The sequence below is a fragment of the Solanum pennellii genome, chromosome 8 (assembly GCF_001406875.1).
Source record: "Solanum pennellii chromosome 8, SPENNV200".
In the NCBI taxonomy this organism is placed as follows: domain Eukaryota; kingdom Viridiplantae; phylum Streptophyta; class Magnoliopsida; order Solanales; family Solanaceae; genus Solanum; species Solanum pennellii.
Genome location: NC_028644.1, coordinates 63185004 through 63207531, shown reverse-complemented (window position 1 = coordinate 63207531; position 22528 = coordinate 63185004). Strand labels below are relative to the sequence as shown.

The 22528-nt window shown below is 35.4% G+C and overlaps 1 protein-coding gene across 1 annotated transcript; it reads right to left on the bottom strand.

The window, feature by feature from the left end:
• Positions 1–637: 637 nt before the first annotated feature.
• Positions 638–4427, bottom strand: LOC107028326 (bZIP transcription factor 17-like). The gene is made up of 3 exons (XM_027918936.1): positions 3737–4427; positions 3389–3581; positions 638–3289 (listed from the first exon to the last, which is right to left on the bottom strand). Exon 3 carries the CDS (start codon positions 1962–1964, stop codon positions 729–731), a length of 1236 nt encoding a protein of 411 aa, XP_027774737.1. The 5' UTR covers positions 1965–3289; positions 3389–3581; positions 3737–4427; the 3' UTR covers positions 638–728.
• Between the last annotated feature and the right edge of the window lie 18101 nt (positions 4428–22528).

The window sequence follows — 22528 nt, the reverse complement described above, 5'->3', positions numbered from 1 at the left end:
ATATACATCACTTACATTAGATTAATGATGACCTACGAATTGCAGTACCTGAATTAGTATATAAATTCTACATTCCTCCATCATTTTCAATCTAATAATAGTGTATCCTCATTTCCGCAACATACATATATCTTCTGAACATGAGAGTTCTTTATGAAAATATTCGAAATCTTTACAAACTTCCCCTAATAAACAATAATTACAAGACAATAAAACACAAGTCTGATGATTTTAAATTAATTTTCCAAATAATTGCTTACTTCTTGGGACTCTGCCTTATTTTCTTTCCCTAAAATAATTTTCCTATTGATGAAGGAAGTAATAATTTGAAAATTTAAATTTGTTTGTTCCCAGGGAAGTTTGTTGGTCTTTTAATTACATATTTACTCAACAAGTGAATCATCATGAAACCTTATTTCCTTCAGTACTATTACCAAATCGTAAAGTGGAACCTTCTGGATTCGTAGTGCATTGAGCTGTGCACACATCTACCAAACTGCACTTGCTTCATCTCTCGATATACTAAGGACAACATGTACTGTACTTCAAATGTACTAAAACTAAAATTGTTTTAAAACCTCTCAACTCGAGTTTAGCCGAAAGAAAATTGAAAAAAAAAAGAAACTGGCTCCAAAACTTGTTCACAAGCAAAATTGTTCATTCAATAACAACTTAGAAAAAATACAATGTTGAAGAGAACGACACGGAAAAAATAAGGATGGTGTTGGTCATGGAAAGAAGACACTTGGAGCAGCCCATTCAACTCTAAGTATGAGATTGTGATAAGAATGACCATTGAGCTTGTTTATGGCCCTCTCAGCGTCTTCTCTGTTCACAAAGTTGACAAAACCAAATCCTCTGCTCATTCCTGTATTTTGATCAATCGCAACATACACTCCGTTGACATGACCAAAGGGACAGAACAGCTCCAACAAATCAGCCTCACGAGTGTTCTCAGAAATGTTGGTGACCCTAACAGAGTTTTCGTCATTTCTTCTTCTCATCTCAGTTCCCTCACCACTTCTACTCGTTGAAGCACCACCTGTCATGATCGGAGCAAAGTAAGCACTTTTATGAGAACCAGCCCCAGCAGCAGGCGTTTCCCTTGATGTTGGAGGAGCCACTGCTTGTGGTTTCCTCGGAATGGGCTTGATCACTATATGAGGCGCTTGTGATCCTTGTGGCCTCGCCATATAAGGCGGAGCATCAAACATCCAAGGAGACCTGATTGTATGATGTGGATTCATCCCGTGGGGTGGTGGTATCTGGGAGGTGCTGCCCATCTGTGTCTTTAAAGTCGCATTCTCCAACGTTAAATGTGATATCATACGACTCAACTCTTGGATTGTTGATTGCATTGTCCTCACATCATCCTCTAACTTCTCAACGTAATGTTTTCTCCTATTCCTATATGCCCGAGAATTTACCCTGTCTCTCTCCAATTTTGATTTCTTCTTTTCATCTTTTTCACTACTAAGATTTCTAATATTGCTACCGTCAACCACAAACTCAGATTTTTCGTGTTTGAATGCATTGTTTGAATCATCACTCACTTTTTTTCTCTTCAAGTCCTTTAATCTAATTTCCTGTTCAGCTACTACCCCACATTTCACTGAATTATTCACAACATTAGGAGAGGAATTTACCAAATTATTCATGCCACAATTGCCATAATGTTGATGATACTCTAATGAAGGGTAGTTCAAATTTATTGAATAACCGTTTCCAGACTCCATGGAAGCCTTGCGATTAGATGACTCTGGCGATTCATTCAGGTATTCAACATCAGGAGGTGGGAAGACATCATCGATGGATAAGTCAATCTCTGTTTCGACATCATCAAGCATGACTTCGTCTTTTTGTCCAGCAGATTCCATGTTGCTGTCATTATTGATTCCATCGTCTGGAGGTGGAACTGGGACACCCGAAGAGTCATTTTCCAATGGTTTATCTGAATTCTCCATCAGTTCAGTAAAACTTTCTTGCAACAAATTGAATTAAATTGTATATTCAAATGAGATGTTGTTACTCACAGAGAAGAGAGGGTATTGTGTTGGGGTAGGTGGGGTTTAGATCTGTTATATAGTGGGATTGTTGGATTTTAAAAGGTGTGAATGAAATATGAAGTGTTGCGACTCTAATGAAAAGTTGCGACTTTTATGAAAAGTTGAGTTTTTTACGAACTGTTGCGACTCTTATGAAAAGTTGCGACTTTTATGAAAAGTTGTGTCTTTTATGAAAAGTTGAGTTTTTTATGAAGAGTTATGACTTTTATGAATAATTGCGACTTTTATAAAAGGCTGTGACCTTTTCAAAGAGTTGTAACTTTTCCAAAAAGTTACAAATCTTGATATGTTTTTAAAGCCATTAGCTTCTGTTTATGTTATTAATTTCTATTGTTGAATACATATTTTAAGCTTTGTTGTTATGCTTCTGCAAAGGTATTGTTTTTAGAATTTGTTAGTATAGATTAAATAACAGATGAGATATCTTAATCTCATGAACCAAACAACTTCTAAGAGCATCTTTGGAAAGCAATTAAATTGGAGTGTACTTAATTTCTAACATAAAAACCCAATCTCTTCTCTAGTTAGAGTGATAAATCTTATTTGCGTATATTTGGATCTATTTCCGGGAAGTTTTACTGATCTGATTGTGAATTCACATCCGCCATCAGAAGACCACTCTCTGGTGTCCCAATTCAACCTCTGGACAACAGAATCAACAATGACGACAACGTGGAATCTGCTGCACACAGAGACGGAATCATGCTTGATTACCTCGTAATAGACATTGACTTATCCATTAATGATGTCTTCCCACCTCACGATGCTGACCTGAATGTGTCGCCGGAGAAATCTAATCACGAGTTTCCCATGGAGTCTGTAAATGACTACAAGGGTTCCCTTCACCAGAGTCTCAAGGTCTGGTAATTGTGGCGCCAATGTCATGAATAATTTGGTAACTTCCACTCCTAATGTTGTTGATTAGTAGAACATAAAATTAGATTAGAGGACTTGAAAATTAAAACAAAAGTGAGTCATGATTCAGACAATGTATACAAATACAAAAAATCTGATTTTGTAGTTGACTGTAATAATGTTAGAAATGTTAATAGTGAAAAAGATGAAAAGAGGAGCAGCCCATTCAATGGCATTTTCTTGACGTTGGAGGAGCCACTGCTTGTGGTTTCCTCGGAATGGGCGTGATCACTAAATAAGGCGCTTGTGTTCCTTGTGGCTTCACCATATCAGATAGAATCTCAAAGTCAGGGACCTGGCGGCAAAATCTGCGCTAAACAAAACTTGGTAAATAATTGTTTTCAAGAGTTGTGTGTCAACGTTGTTAGCATCAAACGCTAATTATGAATGCACTTGTACTCATTTACCTCCATTCCCTTGACAAAATACTTGTTCTTATTGTGTCATGCAAAGCCAAGGATCCTAGAATCTGCTCAACAACATTGCGAAGCAAATTGCGAATTCTATCTGCAGCAGACCTCCCCATCTAATATGATCCTCCGTCCGACTCATCATAGTAGTGTCATCCTCAATTCAGAATGATTTTCATCCCGAATGAAACTGAAGAAAAATCAAAAGAATTGCGACTCTGATCTTTGACACAGAGCAAGCGACAACAAACAAGAGAACAGCTTTTTTGGTGAAACCATGGTAACAAAATTGTAAATTTGCTAGCAAAGCATTAGAAATTGCATCCACCTATGTTTATACACAACCTTTTGGGCTGCTTCAGTACACTATGTTGCATTCCTTGGGAGAGAATGAAATATATCACACGTTCCAAAGGATCCTTTCAGGCATTACGCTTGAGAAAGTAATAAAAAGGAGAAGTTAGTATTAATTGTCCGAAGAAAAAGCAGCCTTGTTGAAGTTCAAAACTTTGATGTTGTACCTAATGCTCTGGTCGACTAGCTGTTATGGTCTAAAATAAAGTGCGATAAAATTAGCTAAAAATTACAAGGCAAGTCCAATAATACATTTAGTAGGTTTCTCGATGATGGCCATTGCATCCAAAATACCCAAAGCCACTCTATTAGAACTTAGAAGCAAATGAATTTTGCTGTTATGCTGAATTCAAAGTATTTTCAAAAATCCAACTTGATAAAATTCTAATTTTAGAGAAGAAATTTACACAAGGATGAAATGCTTACTGCATTCCGCACGATTTCATTGAAATCTAAGAATTCATTTCTTAATAGCAAATCAATATAGAGTGTAAGAGAAATGTAGAGTTGTAGGTCCTCAAAACTGGTGCTTTTCGACAGTTCACAATAACTTTAAATTCTCCCCCGATCCAAAACTCTCAAAGCCCTTAAGACTATGTTATCAATTCTGATTAAGTTAGAAGGAACATGTGTTTACATCCCTACTCTGTCGAAATAGGGCGAAACGTCGCGGCAACTCGAAAATGATTAATTGTTTCAATTTTAACAAAGTTTGAAAAATAAACGAGTTTTAAAAAAGAGTCGCCACCTAATTTTTAGGAAAACTAGGAAACCAATTATTAATGTACGAAACCAAATTGATTCTAGGTAAGGGGTTCAAGTTATTTCGAAGGGAAGGGGTTAGGCACCCTTCGGAATCCACAAATGTGGTTCCCGACTGAATTCATTTTTTTTCAAATTGAGGATGAATATAAAATAATGTACAAATATAATAAACATGCAATATGCACAAATAATAAAATAAAAAAATAAAAAATCGGCCTAAAGTTTGCCTATCGTCAATATTCACAAAATAATGAAATAAAAGTATAATTCGAGCTTTTTCGAATGGCTTCAAGGAAGCAAGTTTTGGGTACCTGTAAACACTTAGTAAAAGAGTTAGTATCAAATAACTATAAATAAAAATGAATAACTCAAATAATAACTAAAAAAATAAAAATCCGTCTTATTAACATGGGAGGCCTTGGAAATCGACGGTAATTTCTTCATCGGCCAATTTCAACAACTAAAATTATATATAAACTTGAATTAGATTTCCGTCTTTTAAAATGGAAAGGCCTCTAAACTTTTTCATTGGCCATTTAACAATTTATAATATAAACTTGATTAAATTTTCCGTCTTTTAAAATGGGAAGGCCTCCAAAACCGACGGAAAGTTTTTTCATTGGCCCTTTTAACAAATATATTTAATATAACTTGAACATCAACAAAACATAACAAACTTATCCCAAGTGAATATGGAAAATAACAACCAAACTAAAACAACATAATTAGAAATGAAAACAACAACGTAATATATAAAAATAACATTAAAATAGAATAATAACAAAACCCTGAAAAGTTAAGATAGCAAATAGTTGACTAACAATTTTAAAATAATAATAATAATAAATAAATAAACATCAAATCGTAAAATAATGCTAATATTAAAACTACAATAAACACAAATATTAATTGACTTTTAGAACTACATTAAACTAAAAAAAAAAAACAAGCTACATATAATAAACAGAAAACATAAAAGAGCTGGGAATTAAATAAAACAAGGCTAAGAAAAAAATTTACCTGGTTCTGGGCGGCGAACCGGAACTACGAGTTTGAAGAAGACGACTCCACCTCCTCAACTCAGAAAACCACAAAAACACTTTTAAAAATTTTGAACTATGGGAACCAAGAATTCTCAAGATTTTATGAGTATTCTTTTGTTTTCCCCTCCAAATCCCCTCCTAAAAATAGTGAATGAAGTGGGCTTATATAGAAACCCAAAAAACCTCAAAAAGGATGAAATACCGATGTGGGACTATTGCAAAATTGAAAATTGTTTGAGAGACAATGTGGGAAAGGCAGATTTTTTTTTGTATTTGACTCAAAATGTATGAATTTTAAAATCATCGGACCAAAATTTGCTATTAAATAAATAAAGCTTCAAAATCACAAATTTTTAAAATGTTAGGCCAAAATTGGGTGTCAACAACATGTCTCTATTTATAGAGTCCTAAACTTTTTCCTACTCGAAAAAGGATTAGTCAATCCAAAACTTTTTCCTAAAAGGAAAACCTATTTATGGCAAGAAATCAGGGCAAATAAAACCCAACAAATCTCCCCCTTGGCCTAAATTTCTAACAAAATAAATTTGTGCACCTTCTTGACTTAATCTTCAACAACTTGCTTCTCCTCTCCATAATCTCCTTTGCAAAATTTATGTCTCAACACAGAGAACCTCTCTGAAACAATTTCTCCAACAAAATTTTCATTACTGTCAAAAAGATTGCGCCTAGAACTACACCCGCCAAGATGAACACCTCTTTCTAACCTAGTTCAATAATCGATTATCGAACCATTGAACCTGACTTCATCATTGAATCTGGCTCTGATACCACTTGTTGGGACCAAAAATAAGCAGGTGTAAACGCGAAAGCTAGCAAAGCAAACCTCGAAAGACCACGAGTAAGAAGACAAACGAGAAATACACCAAAAGACACAAAGATTTAACGTGGTTCGGTCAATCGACCACGTCCACAAAGGAGATGAGCAATCCACTATAAATATGAGAGTACAAAATACAGAGAGAAACAACCTCAACCAATTCACTCGGATTACATGGGAGGTTCACATAAGTGATAACGTATCAAGCTTGTGACCCATAAATTCTCCCCCTAACCAAAACTCTCAAAGACCTTAAGACTACATTGTGAATGTTGATTAAGTTAGAAGGAACATGTCTCTATTTATAGAGTCCCAAACTTTTTCCAACTAGAAAAAGGATTAGTCAATCCAAAACCTTTTCCTAAAAGGAAATACTATTTATGGTAAGAAATCAGGGCAAATTAAACCCAACAGGCATGCTATCAATTTATTATTTGGTGGTTCGAGTGACTAAATGTCAACAACCAAAAAATCATTCAATTCTTAATCAGTGGTTGTCTCAGCTTGGATGTCAGTAGCGTTGTGCAAATTTTGGTTTTACCCCTAAAAAATGTTATCTGTTATCAGGTGTAATTCCTAAACATCAATTCCATCCTACTTTATTATGTTTCTTCATCTCGAGGAGTAAATTTAGAGGTTATCTGGTCTGAACGAACAAAAGAGAGACGTTGCAATGTCTGAATATACAAATGGAAACTATCTGAGGTGTAAACACTATATTTCACCTGAATGTACAAAATTGTTTAGGGATCAGTAAAGATGCATTTACAACACTAGAGGAACAGTTCCTTTAAAAGGAAGCATGCAAGAATAGGTCACATACTTCACACTTTCTATCAATACAACAACATAAATCGGAGAGGTGGACTTTTGTCCAATCATACCATCAGTATAGACATCACCTGCCTCTATTGGATCAACTAGCACAGACACGACTATTGAAGAATGCGAACTATTTCTAGCAAGGTCATCTTTTTTTCCACGTCTTCCCTCATGTTCTTAAGATATGTCGTTATGAGAAACTCCCGGAACAGGAATAGAAAGACTATCATGGATCCTTATATTTCTTCGCTTGTTGGTGCGTGTAGCATTCTGCCTCTGTTCAGTAGAAATATTACTAACAGTGGCAGCAGGAACATTGACTCCCGGAAATGAAGACACATCGAGCTGGAAGACTTCAGTACACATGTCTGAGCTCAACATAGGCCCTGCACCTACGTAAACATTAATTAAACAAGATAGGGAAGTGGAAAATTGGAAGGTAACTTATCAGCACTTACCAGCAACGCCTTCGAAGAACTATTGTTGTGTAGAGAATAGCAGAAGAAAAGTATAAAATTAGGAAACCTTCTGCTAGCCCAAGATTGTTAACTAAGATCGGAAGATTCAACTAAAGAAGAGGAAGCTAGAAAGGAGAGGGAATATTTTGAAGAAGAAAACTTTAGTATAGAAGAAGACTACTTGATTTGGGTTGATTACAAATGACTATGACCACCCCTATTTATATTAGAGTAGGGATGCTTCTAGAAGTTTTTCTAGATTGATCTACAAAATAATCTAGATGACCTTATCTTCTAACTATCTAACAACAATCTAGATTTTTCTATAATCCACTATAAATATCTACTTCTCTAACCTAGATACATCAAGTACTTAAGGTAATACTCTTCATAACTCTAGAAAGTTCTATTAAATATCTAGGATTATTTATACCTCCAAAAAGTCATCTTTATTTTTCACATTTCCTCTTAAAGTGATTTTTTAAAAACTACCCAACACTTGTCGTGGAAGAACTCAAAAGAAGCTTTGAGCCACGTCTTGGTTAAAATCTCGCCAGTTTTTTCAGAACTCCTCTTGCTTCATCAAATGATAAAAATTTTCTATTATCAAAGTGTAGAGAATAGCAGAAGAAAAGTATAATCGGTAAACCTTCTGCTAGCCCAAGATCGTTAACTAAGATCGCAAGATTCAACTAAGGAAGAGGAATCTAGAAGGGAGAAAGAGTATTTTGGATAGAAGAACTTTGTTATAGAAGAAGACTATTTGATTTGGGTTATTTTGAGGTACTTGGGTTTACATACAAATGACAATGGCCACCCCTATTTATACTAACCTATGTATGGTTCTAGATAATACAAAATCTAGACAATTCCATGACTATCTACAAATATCTAATTTCTCTAGTACATCTATAAGAAAAATGTAGTCACATTATCTTCTGCTCTAGATTATCTAGATATTTCTACAAGATACTTATCTATGTGACTGCACTAGATTATTTTAGAAACTTTCCTAAAGATTTAGGATGGCATAATACATATACTGGACCCTAAACTTGGCTTCAAATTTTAACTTAATACTCAAACTTTCATAGTGCACAAATAGGCACTTTAACTATCCTATCTTTCAATAAATAAACACGCGATTTTCGGAGCCAAAGTGCGTGAAATGCAAACGGTCCCACGTGTATTAGTGAGCCAATCAGTGGCTGCCAACTAACTAAACATTTTACATGTCTTTTTTTAAAAAAAATATCTACATGTCATTTGAAACTAAACAAAAATTAAAATTAATTTTAATTAATATAAAAGAGATTCATTAAGGGTAGAATAGTCATTTAAGCATTTTTTTTACCTTTGTGGGCCTCGAAAATTACCCCTCACTCGCGTAGAATGCGTGCATTTTGCCAGGTAGGTATCGCGTGTTTATTTATTGAAAGATGGGTTAGTTAAAGTGCCTATTTGTGCACTATAAAAGTTTGAGGTCAAAGTTAAAATTTGAAGCCAAGTTTAGGGTCCAAGATATGTATTATGCCATTTAGGATTTTTGTAGTTCAAAAAATTCATCTTTATTTTTCATTCGAAGGAGCCATGTGAATTATCTCGTCGCTGAGTTCCTAGACTCCCTCTTTCTCTTAATTTCCTTGCAGTTGTACTATTTGGAGAGATATCTACGATGGACTATTTTGGAACTCCGATGCTCAAAATTTTAGAACACGCTTCTTCCGATGCAACTCCATAGTATTGAAAGATTTCATTAGTATTAGCCTCTTCATCTCAGTCAGCGATGATATTGTCATCTATTTCTTGTGAAGCCTCAACACCATAATAGGATACACCATCAGATTTCCTTTCGATCTCTTCAATTACTTGTTCATCAGCTTTAGAAGTTTTGAAAGTTATATCATTTATCGCTTTTCCTGAAATTTGGCTTTTAAGGTCGGCTTCCCCATCTATTTGATCAACATTTGCTCCATTTGCTTCCAATATTTGATCTAACCCAATGAGTGACCTTGATATGGCTGACGATTGATCAGAAACTTTAACTTCTCATACATCCTTTTTAGTACTTTCTCCATAAAGGTCACCATCGACACACATAGCTCCAAACATTTGTTTGGAATCTATTTCCTTGATTTCTTCGATAAAAGCTACCATATCACCGGTATGAACATCTTCAAGATTTTGTTACTTCATATCGATGACATCATTGTCTTGCTTCTCTACATAATCGACTGCATTATATTCGAATCCTCGATAAAGTCTTCATTAAGGTTGATGGAAACCATAACACCTATTGCTCGAGCCTCAGCTACGAAACAATTTTCCCAGTCTTCTTCTTCTTCAACAACTTTTTGAGCCATATTGCTCTCTTTGGCTCGACAATATCTTTCCATATGCCTTATTTCTCCACAATGATAACATCTTGAGGCTTCTTACCATAATAGTTAGAATACTCTTCCATCTCTCTAGGTAGGCGTGATCCACCTGATGATCGAGAGTGTAGCATATCTCTTGTTTCTCCTTTAAAATTCCTTTTGGCTACAAGAGCATTTTCTTCTCCTTTGACAAATAGACTAGCCAATTGCTTGGCTAGTAGTTCCTGTGACGACAACAAAATTTCAAACTCCTTCAAGGATGGTTGTTGAGCCCATCCTTGAATTGACGTCACAAATGGAATATATTCAGGCTTCAACCCACGAATGACTATTCTTCTCATTCGTGCTTCGGAAATAGCCTCTTCCGGATTCAACAAAGATATCTCGGAACATAAGTTCTTGATCTTCAAAAAGTATCGGAGATAGAAAGCTTACCTTGAGTAGTATTAGCCAATTCATTTTCAAATATCTGCAGTCGAGCTTCATGAGATGATTTACAGTTTATAATGTGATCAAATAAATCGGAGGAGATTGTCCTCTTCAGAATGAACTCTGCCTTCGCATTAATCTGCTTCCACTTCTTATGCACTGCTATTTTACGATCCGTCAGCAGGAGGATTTGTGTCATACCCATTAACCACATCCCACAAATCCTCCCCCACAAGGTATGATTCCATACATGTGTTCCATACCTTGTAATTTGACTGATTCAACAATTCAATCCCCGGTCCATTAACACAATCGTTAAATCCATCTATGCAAACTAGTTGAATCTACCACGAACGATAGCTGCGGATTAGCTTGCGGGTGTTATTTCAAGATCTAGTTGGTGGTAGATTCAACTAGTTTGCATAGATTGATTTTAACGTTTGTGTTAATGGACTGGGGATGGAATTGTTGAATCATTCCAATTACAAGTTATGGAAGACATGTATGGAATCATATCTTGTGGGATATTGTTAATGGGAATGACACAAGTCCATTGGCTGATGGATCGGAAAATAGCAGTGCATACAAGAAGTGGAAGCAGGTTAATGCGAAAGCAGAGTTCATTCTGAAGAGGACAATATCCTCCGGTTTATTAAATCACATTGTAAAGTATAAATCAGCTCACGAGATATGTAGAACCCTCGATCGCTTGTTCAACAAGAAGAATGAAGCTCGGCTGCAGATATTGGAGAATGAATTGGCTAACACCACTTAAGGTAATCATTCTATCTCCGAGTATTTTTTGAAGATTAAGAACTTATGTTCTAAGATATCTTTGTTGAATCCGGAAGAGGCTATTTCTGAAGCACGAAAAAGAAGAATAGTCATTCGTGGGTTAAAACCTGAATATATTCCATTTGTGACGTTGATCAAGGATGGGCTCAACAGTCATCCTTGGAGGAGCTTGAAAATTTGTTGTCGTCACAGGAACTACTAGCAAAGAAGTTGGCTAGTGTATTTGTCAAAGGAGAAAAAAATGCTCTTGTAGCCAGCAAGAGGAACTTTAAAGGAAAAATAAGAGATATGATACATTCTCGATCCTCAGGTAGATCATGCTCAGATAAGGAAGAGCCTTCTAACTATTATGGTAATAAGCCTCTCATATTTTATCGTTGTGGCGAAGTAGGGCACATAAAGAAATATTGCCGAGCCAAGGAGAACAATATCACTCAAAAAGTTGTCGAAGAAGAAGAAGAAAGGGGAAACTGTTTTGTAGCTAAGGTTCGAGCAATAGATGCCATGATTTTTATCAATCTTGAAAGAGATTATATCGAGGATTCAGAATATAATATAGCGGATAACTTGGAGAAGAAAGAAACTGATGTTGTCGACATTAAGCAAGAAATTTTTGAGGATGTTCCAAGTGGTGATATGGTAGCTTCCATTGAAGAAATAGAAAAAAAAGATCCCGAACAGGCAATATCTAAAACTACATATTCTAGTGGCGACCTTTACAGAGAAAGCATCGATGGAGATGTATTGGAAGCGTTAGTATTTGGTCAATCATCTGCAATATCAAGGACAATTAATGGCATGGAGCAATTTTTGAAAGCAGATAGAGAAAGTAGAGATCAAATAGAGGAAGAAGTAGATATTAAAGTCTTGGAGTCAAACGATATGCTCTTTGAAAGCTCTGAAGCTACCAAAAAATATATCAAGGAGATGATAAGGGAATATGACAGTAGATCCTATGTTGGTGTTGAGACTTCACAAAAAATTGATAGTTCTTCTCTAGGTAATATAATTGTTGAGAAGTTGAGATAAAGGGGAAGTTTGAGAACTCAACAAGGAGATAATCTACATGGATCAACTCACGGTGAACAATATCATTTGAAGAAGGAAGAGGAGTCCAAAAGAAAAAGCTGAGATTTTCACCAAGACAAGCTCAAAGCTTCGTTTGAGTTCTTCCACAAGAAGTATGGGGTAGTTTCCAAAAATCACTTTAAGGGGGAGTGTGAAAAATGATAAAGTTGATTTTTAAAATATCATAGATTTTTCTAGATATTCTAGAGAAGGTGCTACAAGATAAGTTCACTAGAACTTTCTTGAAGATATTTTTGTAGTAAATGATAGAATAGTCTAGAGCTTGTAATGAACCCAAGCAAACCAAGAACCACCTAATAAAAGAGTATTCTTCCATAATCAAGTTTTCCTTCCTAGATTCCTCTTCAATCCTCCGATCTTAGTTAACGATCTTGGACTAGCAGAAAATTCCCCAAGTATAATTTTCTTCTGCTATTCTCTACATTCTCAACCCAAAATCTCTCAATGTTTCAAAACCAAGTCAGATTAACCCAAACCCAAATGGATTCAGTCAATCCAGGAGTCAGCTGATTGAGACCCGCGTTATCAAGTCCTCGTCAAAATTACATCATGATTTCATTGATATGGTACTACAGCCGAGGCAGGTCATAGCCCTTGAAATCATAGTTTTAGTGGATTCCCTATTTTGAAGATCGATATCTCTAATTTTGTGGTTAATAGTGAAGGAGATGAAAAAAGCAAATTAAGAAGAATGAGGAATAAGGAAAGTTGTCGGTTTACGTTGAGGAGTTAGAGGAAAATAGTGGATTATGGATCCCTCATATGTGCATGGAAGGAAGATGAAAAATACTCCATTAGCGTATGGATCTAAATATTCATGGCTACAAAAACTTTATCGTAGATAGAGGCAAGGCCGAGAGTAAGAACAAGAAGAAAGAAGAGCTCTAAGATAGTAAGATTTACAAGATCTACATTTGGTCTTCAAATAATAAAGTACTTCAAGTTGTGGCTCTTAACACAATTTTAATACACGTAAAATTTATGCGATCCTTAAAAACTTATTCATAGATATGTAATAAACATGCAACACGTGTATTCTGAAACTAGTTATACTTTAAAAGGGGAACATGTATAGAAAAAAGAAACAAATCTGAAAATACTGAACACTTATTTTTGATAGGATGCTAAAATGGGAATGCAAGTCTGCCCTCTATATCCTCTCTGTGATTTCGAATCAGAAACTATTGAACACTTATTTTTAAAGTGTTCTGTAGCTTCCTATGTGTCGAGAAGAGTATTGCATTGGCAAGGATACATCGACAAGGAATCTAGCTAGCTAGGTGCTTGAATCAGCTGAATTACTATCCAATTTAGCAAATTGTGGTTAAAAGATAGGGAAATTATGCATAGTAATTTACTAGGCATGTCCGCGGAGTTAGAGTAAGGTCTGACGTTGTTTTTCTTTTTTGAGTTGTGTGAAAGATGTTATTTTGAAATATAGTAAAGTTGCGTAGAATAGGTAACAACATGTTCCAACAGAATCCAAGTTTGAATGAGATAAGCTTCCAGAGATAATTCATTCAGAGAAGGAAAAACTATTTCCTACTGGGTTAAGGAGCGGTCAAGACAAAGAAAGAAAACCCTACTTGTTTAATGAAATAGTTTAAGGCGACATAGTTTAAAAGGAAAGAAGCGTAACATTTTGTTGCGGCAAAGAGAAAAAGGAGTCCAAGTTGAGTTCAACAAGGTTTTGTAGAGGCAAAGACGAAGTTTAATCAAACAAGGAGTTGTTGAAGTTCTGATCTATAAATAGAGGCTATTTTCATCAGAAAGATTGGCGCACTTACATAGAGAGAAGATCAAAACACGATCAAGAGGTTTGAGAGAGTTCTGAGAGTTACTCGGGAGTGTTGCCAATTTGTGAGGAAAAAGTTGTAAGATTGTAATTAAGAGTTTTGATTACAATCGAGTGTGTGTATGATTCGTCTAACAATTTTGAAAAACTTGACGGACGGTAGAAGACTTAAACCTGGGGGTTGTTATCTTGGGTAGCTAGGAATTAGAATTTATATCTCTTAGCTGGGAATTAGAGTTTATAATTCCTTAGGTTACATAAGCTTGTAATCTTTTGTTGAGGTTAAAAGTTTAATGAAGTGGAGTCAAATCCTACAGAGGTGTAAGTCGTGGTTTTTACCCTTATGAGTTGGGGTTTTCCGCGATAAAATATTGTGTTATTATTTTATTTACTTTACAAAACGTAATTGTTGTAATTTGCAAAGGATTATATAGAATATACGTGTTCCTTAGGCAAATTTGGGGGTCAGAATTCCAATAATTGGTATCAGAGCAGATTATATTAATCAAGAGTCTAATAACTCAAGATAAAGATCATTATGAGTTCTGCACCTCCACTCGGACATGGTCAAGGACAACACATCAACATACCTCCATTATTCAATGGACAATACTACTCATGGTAGAAGACAAGGATGGAAGACTTCATTCAAGCTGAAGACTATGAGTTATGGGTTAGAATCACTAATGGACCACTAACTCCTACTATTACTGATAGTGAAGGGAATAAAGTACCTAAACCTACAGAAAAATACGAAGAAGCTGACTACAAGATGTTAGGAAAGAATGCAAAAGCTAAGTGCATTCTCGTACGTGGACTAGAACCTGATGAGTTTAACCGCATCTCAAGTTGTACCTTTGTAAAACAAGTATGGGATACTTTACAAAATGCACATGAAGGTACAACTCAAGTTCATAAATTCAGAATTGCCAAACTTTGCTCTGAATATGAAGCATTCAAGATGAAATCCAGAGAATCACTTCAAGACATAATTACCAGATTCACCACTGTGGTAAACAAATTAATATCCTTGGGTAAAGTATACACTACTGAGGAATAGGTTGACAAAGTACTAAGGACTCCCCCTAGATCATGGGAAATGAAAGTCCCTGCAATCAGAGAAGCCAAGGATTTAACCAATATGACTTTAGATGAATTAATACGAAATCTCAAAACTTACGAGATGAATGTTGACAAAAGAAGTGAAGGAAACAAAGAGAAAAATCTTGGACTTAAAGCTTCCGAAAGTGATGAATCAGAAATTATTGATGATGATTTGGAACTGATCAGCAGAAACTTTAAGAAACTCTTCAAAAAGGGCCTAAATTCTGGAAAAAGGGTACCACACACTAAAGAAAAGAATACAGAGAAACCACAAAGTGAAGGATGCTTCAATTGTGAAAAAACTGATCATCAAATTAATGATTGTCCTATGTGGGAGATATAATGGATAAAAGAAAGAGATGAAAACGAGAAGAGAGAACTATTAAACAAAAGAAACAATAAAGAGAAAGAGCAAGTGATGTATGCTGCCTGGGGAACATGTTCAGAGATGTATGAAGACGATGCTAATGACATAGCCTTGATGGCCATGGAAGAATCGAAACCGAACTTGATTTAGACTCTGAAGAAGATGAGGTAAACCTTTTTGATCTCAAAGATAAGTTAATAATATTCTCTAAGAAAAAATTAGCTTTTTTGACTCTCACATCTATAGCTATAATTCACGAACTAGTTAATTGTGATCTCAATAAAGAAAATCAACTCCTAAAGGAATAGGTACAACAACTTGATTCCTGGACTTTGGCTCTCAAATCTGAAATTTTGAAACAAAGTGTTACTGGGAATGAAAAAGAAAAATTTAGTGGTGACCAAATCAGATGTGACCAAGATCTAATGAGGTTAAACAATAAACTATCTTCTGAAAGGGAAAATCATAGGATAATGAATCTTGAATTGTCTAGGATAAAAACTAATCTGGAAAGAGCTAATAAATGGACAAAATCTTCCATGATAGTAACATATATAGGTAACAATACTCGGAACATAAGAACTGGAATAGGGTATGAGCAGCCTATGATTGGAAGTTCTTTGTTATGTATTATTTGTGGTAACTCAGGCCACTCTAAGGAAAATTGTCTGAAATATAGGTTTACTGCAGAAAATAAACAAAAGGAACTTGTAAAATTGTCCAAAGGAACATGTATACTCAAAGGAAAACTAATCTGCCCAAGTCGGCTCATAAAGATCTTATTCATCCTTTTTATCAATACAAAGGACCCAAGCTAGTCTGGATTCCTAAATCTAACCTTTGAATCTGCAGAAAAAGTGAAAAAGGCAGGCAACATTCACCAAAGAACATGTTGCTCCAGATGCATGATTGAAACAAGAAGAAATTCCTCTCACTTGCAAAAGAAAAGAATGGATGAATAACGGTTACAGTGAAAAATAAAGGTTGAAAAAAAAAGAAAGGGAAAGACTGTAGAAACATGTGAAAAAACAGGTCCAACCTATGCAGAATCTAACAGTTATACGCACTCAGATGATCAGAGTATGTAACTTACGAGTCCATCAATCAAAAATATGATCAGCCAAGGAAAACACTTTCAAAAGGAACAATTTGGAACTTGGGGATGATTAAGGTCACATTTGTATCCCTTAATGGCTAATGAACATTGCGCATACTGGCCTCTAATCTTGAATTTTATGCTTAGTTTTGTACATTAAGTTGTATATCTCTATGCCACTTTTAAATTCATACTACTCATTCATTATAACATTGTATTTGCATCTAGTATGGGAGAGAGGCTTAGTAAAATTGAAGCAAAATTCAGCATTATCCAGAGATCTTAGGTATGTGCACTACAATTATTCATAATTAAATATAAAATCAATGGAGTTGAACCTCTTCCTTTCACTTGTCCCAAAAGATATATTAATGCCCTCAATACTACTAAACAGATACCTTCTTAAAAAGCCCTACCCAAATCAGATGGTCTATGGTTTTGTTGACTTCGGTGAAGGACACCTCTACTTTGGTGCCTTATAAAATATAGATTGTGGTGTAGAAAGTACATTGTGCTATTTGTTAGGGGGAATCATTTGTATTGGGTATGTCTAAAATTACTGAGAAAGTCTTGGAGGATTCATCTTGTGAGGGGGAATATTTTGGGGACCCTACACTTGAACAAAGTTCAGTTGTTAGGCTCAACTTGGGTGCATCTAATGAGGGGAAACAAATGGGAGACCCATCTGTCTGAACCTAGTTCTTCTATTGGGAACCATATAAACTAGGATATAGGATTGATGTCAACAATTATTATAGTTGATGTTGCACCTGATAGTACCATGTCCAGGGAAAGATTGAGAGAACATGTTACTCTACAAATGATGTTCAAGAAAATTTGTTCCTATTACTGACTCTATTGAAATTAAAGATGAGTGAACTATTGTTATTGTAGAGGGCACACGATTGATTGAACAAGTTCCTTAAAGTTGATATAAAAAAAATTGATCTTGCATAGACCAAGGCTATCTTTGAAATTGAGAAGGCTGCTAATTTTGTCAATCCAAAAGATATTCTTTTGCTACTGAAAAATGACTTTTATTTATCCTCTCATTTCCGATCTTTTGATATTACCTAGCCACTCTAGCCTTTGACTTCCCAATCTTTTCTCATCACAAGTGCTTGATTCTATCTTTAATTTTGATTACATTTGTGGTGTATATGTTTTTTGATTAATGCTAATGTTGGGTTTGAGTTTCAGGTTCATGTCTATCTCTTATGTTTGTGCAAATGCTTTGATATAGCTAACTAAGTTCTTGATTCTTAAGTGTTTGTGTAAGTGATAACCTCAGTGCCATGAGTATTGAATTTGTTTCTCTTAGTGTGGTGTACCCCTTCACAGTATTTTTATAATGTCAAAAGGGGGAAGTGCATACTTGTATGATATTTATAAACCCAATTGAAACCCAATTGGTCTATGTGTTTGCTTTGTGGTCTAACTTGATCCTCTAATGTGTTTGTTTTGTGCATTGAGTTTTAAGAAACTGACAAACACAGATTGATATGTTCACACAAGAAGCAATGGTTTGCCATCATCAAAACGGGGGAATTTGTTAGGTGCATTGCATAAATTGTTGTTTGATGTGGTGCATAAAATAATTTTACCTAGAAAGCAAAAGAGGACACAAGCAAATTACTTGCATCTTACTGAGTTGTTACTATCTAAGATCCAAATCAATTTGTCCGATTTGATTCTTAGTCATATATATAGCTTGTGTGTGCTTTATAAAAAGGAGTGTGGATTGGCATATGGGTTCTGGTTAGGTATGGTGGTTGAGTATTATAATATTTCGATTCATGAGTGGCAGATTCAGACTATCAGAGATATTTTAGGAGATGTGGATCTTGTTACTATGCTTGACACTAAGAGATTGACTAATGCGCCTGTGCAAAGATTGAAATCATGCCTGACAGTTAACGTATTTACTTACCTATTCAATGCAAGCAGATAATATTTGCCATTATCAGAAGGGGGAACTTGTGAAGTTATTTTGAAATATGGAAAAGTTGCATAGAACAGGTAATAACACGTTCCAACAGAATCCAAATTTGAATGGGATAAGCTTCCAGGAATAATTCATTTAGAGAAGGAAAAACTATTTCCTACTTAGTTAAGGAAATAGTTTGAGGCGGTGAAGACAAAGAAAGAAAACTATTTCCTACTTGTTTAAGGAAATAGTTTGAGGCGGCATAGTTTAAAAGGAAAGAAGCGTAAGTTTTTGTTGCAGCAAAGACAAAAAGGAGTTCAAGTTGAGTTCAACAAGGTTTTGTAGAGGCAAAGACAAAGTTGAATCAAACACGGAGTTTTTGAAGTTCTGATCTATAAATAGAGGCTATTTTCATCAGAAAGATTGGCGCACATACATAGAGAGAAGATCAACACCATCAAGAGGTTTGAGAGAGTTCTGAGAGTTACTTGGGAGTTTTGCCAATTTGTGAGGAAAAAGTTGTAAGATTGTAATTAAGAGTTTTAATTACAATCGAGTGTGTGTATTCGTCTAACAAGTTTGAGAAACTTGACGGACGGTAGAAGACTTAAACCTGGGGGGTTTTGTGTTGGGTAGCTAGGAATTCGAGTTTATAATTCCTTAGGTTACATATACTTGTAATCTTTTGTTGAGGTTAAAAGTTTAATGAAGTGGTTAAATCCTACATAGGTGTAGGTCGTAGTTTTTACCCTTATGAGTTGGGGTTTTCCCACGATAAAATATTGTGCCATTATTTTATTTGTTTTACTAACGTAACTGCTATAATCTGCAAAGGAACATATAGAATATATGTGTTCCTTAGGCAAATTTGGGGATCAGAATTCCAACAAGTTGTACTTTGCCACTTTGGTAATACTAGGTGTTTAGTTACCAAAAATAAAAATTAACATGAAAAAATACCGCTATATATATTGCGGATCTAATAACTGAGTCCATAGGCTTAACTGAGAAAGATCATAAGGTACCTCCACTTTAGATTATTAAGGATCCGATCTCTAGATTTGTACCTGTATCGGACACCTACACCGGAGTCCGAGCAACTTAGCTTGTATTTGTCAATTATTCACAACCTATACTGAAAATGAATCGACTAGATTTATGGAAAGGCTAGACTTACCTGTCTAGTTGGATCCATAACAATCACCACCCGTACCCGTATCCATACTTGGACACCCGCACCAGAGTTTCTACCTAGATCTGTACACCCAAATCTTAAAATATAGGTCATTAAGGATCTAATCTCTAAATCTGCATCTATATCGGGCACCTGCACCAGAGTCCGAGCAACTTAGCTTGTATTTCTCAACTATTTATAACCACTATAAAAAATTAATCGACTAGATCTATATGGAAAGGCTAGACTTACATGTCATGTTGAATCCATAACAATCACCACCGGTACCTGCATCTATGCTAGAACACCTTACTAGACTCCGTACTTGGATCTGTACCTCCAAATCTTTAAATTTCGATTATGTAGGATCCGACATCTTGATCTGCATCTGTATCGGACACCTGCATTGGAGTCCGAACAACTTAGCTTGTACTTGCAATTATTCACAACTTATTCTGAAAATGAATTTGCTAGATCTTTGGAAAGGCTAGACTTACCTGTCTTGTTGGATCCATAACAATCACCGCCTTTTCATTTATCGACAGCAAAATATATGAAAGTAACCATATATAGAGGTAGATCTCTTAGAAACTAATAATTAGGAGACTAAACTTTTTTGTAAGAAGAGACTTGATGCAATATTCATTGAGGAAAAATGTTATCAAATTGTAAACAAGAAGGAATGATAGAATCTTAAACTGAGAGAATTGGAAAGATAACTCAAGTTTTGAGTGCTCTGTTTCATTCTTTTTCCAAAGAAGCAATGCCCTTTTATCATGGGTGAATATCTATATATATAATGAAAATTTTGCTTGTAATCGGCCAAGACACGTTATTTGAACACTTGGCAACTTTTGATTCACTCTTGTTTTGACTAAGAGTTGCCACATTATTTGAACACGTGACATCATTTTGTTGGCCTTGGATTTGGCTGAAATGTCACGTCATTGAATACATGACACGAGTTAACGTTTGGGCCGTAAATTGAAATGGTTGTTGGGTTTGAAAATAATAAAAATGAGACTTAATTAATTTGTCTATGTCCAAATTAATTATCAATCCAAATAAGTTCGAGACTTGATCCAAATTTAGTATGGATTAGACCCAATATATTTTTTATCTGCTTACAATGTTCTTTTGAGATCTTGTCCAAAAATGATCTCATAAATCGCTGAGAGTACTTGTCTAAATATATTTCATTATGTAGTAAATGGTAGTAATAAATGTCATCAATCCATGATATTCCTTTGACATCAATTCATGATATTTCTGATATTCACATAAATATATCAGGATTGATTGTTAAAACTCTTGCAATCAGGAAAATGATGATCTTAGCCATTTCAAAATTTTAAAAATTTAAGAAATAAATCCTATGTAATTCGCATCCTGTCTAAACACATTTCATTATCAGTAAATGGTTATAAATGTTATTGATTCATTGTTTTACAAAATTATGATATTCACATCAAATGCTTGAATTCAAATGGGCCGCAAAATAATTTGTCACCACCCGATTACTCGAGTCATGATGACACTTACTGTAACCCACCAATAGATAAGTCAACCCGTAACCCAGAACAACAAGTAATATTTCTGAGGATAGAAACTAAACAAGAGTAGGAAAAATTTAAGATAACAATATAAATAGACGGAAACAAACCAAAACATATATACAAATAAAGATCCCTCCGAGAACCTGGAAGTCACTAGTATAGAGCTACTAACAAAACGAGTTCAAGTCCCAAAAGTGGACCACAAAGACTGGACTGTCTCGAAAAGTAAAAGACAAGTCTATATATACAGATGGAGACTGAAATAGTACAAAACATTGAGTGCTCACCCCCATCTTCGGATCAGACTACTCCAAACTAGATCAACGCTCGCCACTGGTGCTCGGACCTCCATCACGAAAACAAATGTAGATCGGAGCGTGAGTACCAAAACAGCAGGTACCCAGTAGGCATCATAAGCCGACTGAACTTGAAAAGTAAAAGCAATATGAAAAGAAGGAATAACTCAAGAAGAGGTCAAGAACGAAAGTCTAACTAACAATAAAAAGCAAACGAGTGTATAAAGAACTAACTAAAGAAATTTATAAGCTAATTACACCTAACTAGACCTCCATAAGCCCAGAAGGTTCACTAGTGCACAAATTTAATAAAAATCCGAATGAACCCCCATAAACTCGACGAGTAAGAACTACATGAAACCCAAGACGAGAACATCGAACCAGAACCTCAACCCCAATTAGTACAATCTGACAGTACGGAGGCTGACATCGAACCGAATACTCACCAGAAATGGCCAAGTAACCAATTACAAATATTGAGTAACTGAGGTCGGGTCTCTAACCGGATGCTCTAAGTAAGTATTTGGGCAATCGAGGCCGGACTTTGAACCAGATGCTCTTCAAAAATATCAATAAGGTCAAGGCCGGAGCTCGAATCCAGATAACCGACAAAGGTGCCGATATAGCTGTCGAAAAAGTCCTAATCGATCCATGATCATAAATTTCAGTGGAACGTCGTCCACACTAATTAGCCAATCAATGTAAATCCTTGGAACCAAATCGAAAAGCAACTTCAAATCACAAAGTGAAACTCAGTGTCACCGACATAATTCGTGAAGTCATAGCATCAAAGAGATGAGGATAACTATCGTCAGAACAAACCTGTCACCTTAACAAAAGATTACCCCATC